The sequence below is a fragment of the Rhincodon typus genome, unplaced genomic scaffold (assembly GCF_021869965.1).
Source record: "Rhincodon typus isolate 14 unplaced genomic scaffold, sRhiTyp1.1 hic_rhity00006859, whole genome shotgun sequence".
Classification (NCBI taxonomy): Eukaryota; Metazoa; Chordata; class Chondrichthyes; order Orectolobiformes; family Rhincodontidae; genus Rhincodon; species Rhincodon typus.
This window is the reverse complement of record NW_025972497.1, coordinates 1-8253: the sequence shown is the minus strand read 5'-3', so window position 1 is coordinate 8253 and position 8253 is coordinate 1. Positions and strand designations below refer to the sequence as shown.

Genomic DNA, 8253 nt, shown 5'->3' with positions numbered 1-8253 from the left:
CATCCAAGATCTGGTTGGCTTTTTTAAAATTTCAGATGTTTCCTGTCAATCTCAAACTCCCTATCGCCACTGTCCGGTCCATTTTAGGATGAGCGTCACCAAGTGAGTGCAGTTTCTTTGTTTTAACTCATTTGCAGGATGTGGAAGTCATCAGCTGAGCTGGCCTTTATTGCCCAGAGGGGCAATTATGAGTCAACCAGCAATGTGACTCCTAACTGCTATGGGTCTGGAATCACATAGGCCAGACCAGGTAAAGACAGCAGTTTCCTTCCCTAAAGGAAATTAGTGAACCAGATGGGTTTTTCTTGACAATTCACAATGGATTCACTGTCATTAGATTCTTAATTTCAGATATTTTATTGAATTCAAATTCCGCCATCTGCCGTGGTGAGATTCGAACCCATGTCCCCAGAACATTATCTGGGTCTCTGGATTAACAGTCTAGCCATAATACCACTAGGCCATTGCCTCGCTAAGTTTCACTGTTGGCTGTGAAACTTCATCGAGTCTCTCATCTGCTGTAATGAGTTTTCAGGCTGGGTTGACCCTTGTAGACTCCCCATGCTCTCTGGTCTAACTGGGCAAGATCAATTTGTACCAACATTGTTCACGTTTTAAACCAAAAAAAAGGCAAAAGCAGGACAGAGATGTAGCTGCTCAAGATGTTTCTGTAATGGAAATAGTCGAGAGTAAATGATCAGTCTTAATGTCTTTAAAATACTTAGTTTACTACTCTGGTTCTCTCAGTCCCATGTTGGTGATACAATGTGAAGCTCCCTCTTGACACTGCCCCCATCAAACACACCCCAGAATGCAGTTAAATAGACCACAGCTCCTGCTACTGTTAGCCTGAAAATAAAACTGCCTCTTTCTTTTAAACTGAAAATGACACTCCCTCTAAGCTGTCCCCCTCCAACACTCCCAGGACAAGGACCGTGCAGGGTTAGATACGGAGTAATGCTGACTCTACATCTTTCCCTTCTGAACTCTGTGGGGCTCTGTACACAACAGGTTTAAAGTTGTGTACTGCAGTGTTGGGTTCACAGTGTGTAACACAAACTCTGTAGGTTAATGACCTGCTCTCAGGCCTGTGTATGTTTGGTCTGTGCAGTCAAGGACCATGTCGGTGGATTTACAGACGGATTCCTCGCTGCAGGTGGAGATCTCCGATGCAGTCAGCGAGAGGGACAAAGTGAAGTTTACAGTTCACACCAAGGTAGGTGGGAAAAGGGGAATAAGACAGTATGGAGAAATTGCTGTAACAAGTGGGTGAGCCTGAGGACAGAGCACTTGCGCCTCAGAATGTTTGGGACTGTAACAGACCATGAGCTTTCAGCTCCTTTTTAATGAAGCCTGACAGCAAAGTGGTGGGTGGAATTCTCCCTAGGGTCCTGGGGCAGATATTTATCCCTCGACCAACATCACTAAACAGACTATTTGGGTTGTTCCCACATTGCTCTGTGTGTGGTAAAATTGTGAGAGTGACATTGACGGCACTAACGTCTCTTCTCCCTGTCTGTCGCAGACGAATCTCGCTCACTTCAAACAGCCTGAGTTCTCAGTCGTTCGTCAACATGAAGAGTTCATTTGGCTTCATGACGCGTATGTGGAAAATGAGGATTATGCTGGGATTATAGTAAGTGACCACAGCCAGGAGTTTGTACCAGATACAGCAGGTTAAAATAACTTTGTTTTTTATTAACTTTTTTTATTTGTATGTGTGGTGTTCCCAGTGAGGCAAACACTCCCAGCAGAGATTGAGTAAAGCTCTCTTGACACTGCTTTTCCCAACCCCCAATCAAACACTCCATGGACAGGAACAGCATGGTTAGATACGGAGAAAAGATCCCACCATAGGGCAAGGTGATGGCCTGTTGGTATTTTTGCTAGACTATATTAATCCAAAGACCTGGGATTTGAATCCTGCTATAGCAGATGGTGAAATTTGAGTTCAGCAAAGGCATCTGCTATTGAGGCTAACAGTGACCTCGAACCATTGTCAAATATTGTCTAATAATCTGCTTCAGTTACTGATCCCTCTTTTCTGGGGAAGGAAATCTACAGTCCTTACCTGGTTTGGCCTACACTTTGCTCTGGGTCTGGAGTCATGAGGTTGACCCTTTAAGTGACTTGGCAACTCAGGATGGACAATAAATGCTGGCCTGGTCAGCGACACCTATGTCCTGTGAAGGAATTTAAAGTTTAAATTCCTGGTAATCAAGTGGGGGTAGTAGATGGGTGAGTGTTGTCTCTGGAGCTAATGCCTGTCATTAGGAGAACTGCCTGTCTGGGTGACTTGCCACTCTGCTGGAAGTAGACTGGGATCTCCCTGTGCACCAGAGATCAGAGACTTGTACGTTACAGCACTCACTGTGTACATCAAAAGCCAGTTTCTCCTCTTGCTGTGATGTCAACGATTGGAGCTTTTCTTTCCCCTCCCCCCGCCCCTCTCTCTTTTCTAGATTCCTCCTGCCCCTCCCAAACCAAACTTTGATGCATCACGGGAGAAGCTACAGAAACTTGGGGAGGGAGACGGGTCCATGACTCGCGAGGAGTTCGCCAAGATGAAGCAAGAGCTGGAATCGTAAGTGACTGGGGTCACGGGGAGAAAGGGGATTGGGGTGGAGGACACCACGTGTGTCTCTCTAGTCCTCACGTAGACACTCTTGCACACTGACCCCTACCTGTCCACAGCCTCTTGTGGCGCCTTCCCACATCTCCCATCTAAATTGCCAGATGAGAGCATTCACCCCTCTGTGAAACTCCAGAATGTCCAGGAATCTGCAGGCTGGGGTAATTCGCCATGGTAACGCAGGGTTAAGCCGATACGGTGGAAGGCTGGCTATTGGTGGGATGCCCTCTGGAGGGTCAGTGCAGACTCAAATGGCCTCTTTGTGCAATGGAGGGATTCTAGGATCTGTGTCCTATTGCAAGAGGCCCTTCAGCCCATCAGCTGCTGTTCTGGCTACATACAAGCTACCACCTCGTTCCCGTGTCTCTCCCAAACCTCCCATCACTGTCGTTCCATTCCAATCTCGTGTTTGCTGAGCTTCTGATACAATTCACCTCAAGCATTCCTTTTTTTTTTATTTGAGTAGGTTCATCCTTCACCCTGCTATCTGGGTGAAGTTGTTTTTCTCCTGAATTACTTTTTTGTTGCTCTGTTGCACCCTGTTAACTCTTGTCTGTTCTCTCTGTTTCTCTTTGCAGCGAATACCTGGCCATCTTTAAGAAGACGGTGGCTATGCACGAGGTCTTCCTGCAACGTCTGGCTGCTCACCCACAGCTCAGGGGGGACCACAATTTCTATGTGTTTCTGGAATACGATCAGGAGGTAGGTCTAACCACTTCCTGGCTGGAGGTAAACATCTGCCTCACTAATCCCTCCTGTCATTGCTGCCAACATCTAACCCAGGTTTCCCCTTGCTAACGGAGTGCTGGGGTACACCCCTTCCTTCTTTATCCAACATCACACAGGGAGGCGATGGCCTCGTGGTATTATCGTTGGACTTTTAGACCTGGGGACCTGGGTTCGAATCCTGCCACGGCAGATGGTTGAATTTTGTATTAAATTTTATTTTTTAAATATCTGGAATTAAGAATCTAACAAGGACCATGAATCCATTGCTGATTGTCTGGAAAAACCCATCTGGTTCACTAATGTCCTTTAGGGAAGGAAACTGTCATCCTTACCTGGTCTGGGCCTACATGTGATTCTAGACCCAAAGCAATGGGGTTGACTCTGAACTTCCCTCTAGGCAATTAGGGACACAAGGTGCGTGTGTGCGTATCACAGTCACATGTTGCTGCCCCACCTACATAACAGCACGGAACACTCTACACAGAGTCCCCCATTGGGTGTGAAGCTTTGGAAGGCCCCAGGATGGGGAAAGGAGCTGGCAAATCTGGACTTTTTTGGTGGTTTTATGTTTTAAACTTTTTTTTGTTCCTCTTAACAGCTAAGTGTCCGTGGCAAGAACAGGAAGGAGATCCTGGGTGGTTTTCTGAAGAACATAGTGAAGACTGCAGATGAAGCATTAATAACTGGCATCTCTGGAATTAAGGTATGTCCTGACCTTGTGGCAATCGTTCTGTTTTTATATTGGAGAAGTGAGCTCTACTGTTAACTTATCACCTTCTTATAGACAATATCTGTAAATAGTTAAAATAAGAGTAAAGCTCCCTGCTACTGCAGTTGTAAACTGAAAGTAAATTTCCCTGTAACCAAACGGAAATAACTGCAGATGCTGGAAATCGAGCAAAAACAGAAACTTTGCAATTTTCCCTCTGCACTGGTTCTCCACCGCTGCCCCCCCCCCCCCACCCCCTCCAAAAAAAAAACACTCCTCCTAGGGACAGCGCGGGGTTAGATAGAGTAAAGCTCTCTATGGACCACTATCCTGGAGGTTTGGTCCTTGTGCCCTGGGATCTCCCCTGTATCCAGTCAAGTACCTGAGAGGAGGATTTAAAACTGCTCCTTGGGAATTTAGTTTCCCCTAAACTCTGACAGACGGTGTGTGCTAACGTTCGTCCTCTCCTCCTGCCAGGAAGTCGATGAGTTCTTCGAGCACGAGAGGACCTTCCTCATCGAATATCACAATCGGGTCAAGGATGCGACGCTGAAGTCAGACAAGAAGACCCGCTCTCACAAAAGTGGGTTGTTTAGAATTTATGCACGGGGTCTCTGCTGTCCTGAATGCTTCCTGATATTCCCCTCAAACCCCAATGCTGTTTGATCAACCGTGTGATCTATCCCACTTTCACCTCCCACCTGTCCAACCCACTTCAGTCTCTGTTTTGAAATAGCAATTCTTGCATTTCCTTGTTGCATCAGTTCTGCTCTTTGAGTCTGTACCACTATTTTTCTTCAGCATACTATATCTTTCTTCTGCACGGAGGCAGTGTGAAGAGGTGAGGGTGGATCTGTGTTGGATCAGGTGCTCGCTGGCATCACCCCTAAACAGCCTCAGCCCACCCCAAGGCCGTAACTTCCCTCATTCCTGTGTGGTCTCTATAACAAATCCTTCCAATTGTCATGAAACCCTCTGTTCAATCACCTTTTTTTTTCTGTTTTAATCTCCTCCAGCCTGAGGACTACAAGCCCACTCTGTGTGAACCCCATCCTCCCTCCTGGCCTTAACGTTTAACCCTTTTTGACCTCTTATGGCCTTTCCCCAGTCTGCTGCTCAGGATTTACAAATAACCTTCTCAGAACAACATGGAGCCTCAGTTCAGTGTTTGTGCACAGCACCCTGCCAGTGATACCATAAACAGGAGGCCGACACATCCAGCACAAAGCAGCCCCCCCTTGATTGGCACCACATGCACAAACATCCCACTCTTCCCCGCCACCGACGCTCAGTAGCAGCAGTGTGTACCACCTACAAGGTGCACTGCAGAAATTCACCGAAGATCCTCAGGCAGCACCTTCCAAACCCATGACCACTTCTCATCTAGAAGGACAAGGGGCAGCAGATACATGGGAACACCAAGACTTGACGTGCCTCCCTCCTGAGGTGTGACGCCCAGGACTGAATAGTCACTGCAACTGGGGGAGAAGCTAAGGAGAAACTTTTTTTATCTAAACTTTTTTGCAGAACATCAAGCCTTCTTGCTTTATGTAGTCTGGGTTAAAAGTAAACTTTCCACTATTCTTTGTAATCCATTTCTTGTGGCTGTTTGCCAGTTTGCAGTAAAGCTTTGAGTTTGGGGATGGCGTGGCAAAGGGGCTTCTGATGGGCCCAGTATTTATTTCCCTGTCTGTAATTGCTCCTTGTGAAGGTGGGGGTGAGCTGCCTTGAACTGCTGCAGTCCATGTGCCCATGATGTGCAAGAGGGAGGGAATTCCAGGGCTTTGACTCAGTAGCATTGAAGAAACGGCAATATATTTCCAGATCAGGAGGCCACTATGTGGAGGAGCTGATATTGGACTAGGGTGAACAAAGTCCGAATTCTCACAATGTCAGGTTATAGTCCGGCAGGTTTATTTCAAATCGTAAGCTTTCAGCACTGCTACTTTGTCCTTCACCTGATGAAGGAGCAGCACTCCAAAAGATTGTAATTTCAAATAAACCTGTCAGGCTGTTAGCTGGCATTGTGTGACTTCCAACCCAGTTGGGTTGGTGAGTGGCTCAGAGGGGAACTTGCAGGGGATGGTGTTCCCATGTACCTGCTGCCCTTGTCCTCCTAGATGGAAGTGGTCATGGGTTTGGAAGATGCTGTCTGAGGATCTTTGGTGAATTTCTGCAGTGCATCTTGTAGATGGTATGCACAGCTGCTACTGAGCATCGGTGGTGGGTGGAGTGGATGTGGTGCCAATCAAGCGGGGGCTGCTTTGTCCTGGATGGTGTCGGCCTCCTGTTTATGGTATCACTGGCAGGGTGCTGTGCACAAACGTTGAACTGAGGCTCCATGTTGTTCTAAGAGGGCAATTTGTAAATACAGAGCAGCAGGCTGGGGAAAGACCATTCCTGTTCTGTGGCTAACTTGAGCGGTGGTAGTCGTTTTAGGACCTCTGCTGAGCTCTGTCAGATAATGGGAGCTTAGGTCCTGTCTCTGTCTCACCATGTGGCTCGTCTGCTCTCTCTTTGTGTCTCCACAGATGTCGCTGAAGATTACATTCCAATCTCTTCTGCCTTATCTGGTTTGGGAACACTGGATGCCAACCCACTTAGCAAGTATGAGATTATTATTTTGTTCTGAATTGATGGCATGTGCTATAGAAAGTGTATGTGTTTACCTGTGACCACTTTTTAACATTCAGTCATGGGATGAGGCTATCACTTGCTGGGTCAGCATTTTATTGCCCATCCCTAATTGCATAGAGAGCAGTTAAGTCAGCTACATGCTGTGGGTCACATGTAGGCCAGAGCATGTAAGGATGGCAGTTTAATTCCCTGAAGACAGTTAGCAAACCAGATGGGTTTCCCCAGTAATCAGCAATGAATTGATGGTCATCATTTGACTCTTATTTTCCTTTTTTTTTTGTGGCATTTGAAATCAATCTGCCGGGGCAGGATTTGAAACTGGGACCAGCCCCAGAACATTACCTGGGTCTGTGGATTATCAGTCCAGTGATAATACCGCTAGGCCGCTACCTCCCCTAGCTGCTGTGTGACTGCAGATGTGAGTTGGAGTCGCCCTCCAGGTGCTGAGGCAGTGCCATGCTGTCGGAGGAGCTGTCTTTTTCAGATGATACGTTTGCGTCCACCTATGGTGAAGTTGGACCTCAGTTTAAAAGATCTGACTGTCACCGTTGGCTGAAGAGCAGTGGGATGGAGTCCCCCTTGTACTGATGCCAATATTTAACCCACCCTCTACACTAGAGGGAGCAATTTTACTCTATCTCACCCCGTGCTGAGTATCCAAAATGTGTTCTGTTTCTGAGTTGAAATCTGTCCAGTTTTTGAAAACCCGGAAGGTAGTTCTGAATGTTGTGGTGAACAGGAAGTGATTTCCCCTGAACTCCTTTCCTTTTCTCCCCCCAGCCTCGGGGGTGGGGGGCCCAGCTGTAGTGGGTGGGTAGCACTGGGGCTGATTGCAACTTCAGCTGTGCATTCAGTCTCCTCCTGGGGCTGGAGTTCTCTCTCTCTGGCCGAGTGCTGTGCCTCTAGAACAGGCAGTGAGTTGGATCTCCTGTCTGAGTCTCTAAAATAAACCACAAAATTGTGTAACCCATTCACTTCTCTTTTTTTCTTCTTTTCTCCACTCTCTCTTGTTCCAGGAACTTCCTGAAACTTGCAGAACTCTTTGAAAAACTTCGGGTAAGAAATACGTTTTCCTGTCATTTGGGCACTGGAAGCTTGTGTGTCTCAAAATACTCAACTGCTTTTTTAATTCCTGTTTTTTATTTTAAATTCTGTAGAAACTAGAAGGACGTGTGGCATCTGATGAAGACTTGAAACTTTCTGACTTGTTAAGATATTACATGAGGGATTCCCAAGCAGCAAAGGCAAGTTACATCCCTTTCCTGCTTGTGACAAAGAACATACTTCAGATGATGGGGATTCTAAAATTTTTGGTCAAAAAAAACACCGAAGCAATGTATCAGGTCAGGCATTGCATGCGGGGGAGAAGGGAACAGTTAATGTTTTCAGTCCTCTTGTAACTCCCTGCTTTTAGGCAAGCATGCATTTGTCCAATAAGTTACTCTCCATCCCCCTCACTCCCATGGACAGGCTCACTGTCACTAGTGTTTCTCCTCTACCCTGCTGCCTCCCACTTTTTCTTGCACCACCACCACCACCATTCCCC

The 8253-nt window shown here is 46.8% G+C and overlaps 1 protein-coding gene across 1 annotated transcript; it reads left to right on the top strand.

Moving 5' to 3' along the window:
* Positions 1-1090: 1090 nt before the first annotated feature.
* Positions 1091-7951, top strand: LOC109924512 (sorting nexin-32; the record flags this gene model as incomplete). Its single annotated transcript, XM_048594192.1, has 9 exons — positions 1091-1216; positions 1526-1636; positions 2463-2584; positions 3211-3334; positions 3960-4064; positions 4548-4653; positions 6602-6677; positions 7724-7763; positions 7865-7951. Coding segments are annotated over exons 1-9 (867 nt in total), but the record flags the coding sequence as incomplete, so codon positions are not given.
* Between the last annotated feature and the right edge of the window lie 302 nt (positions 7952-8253).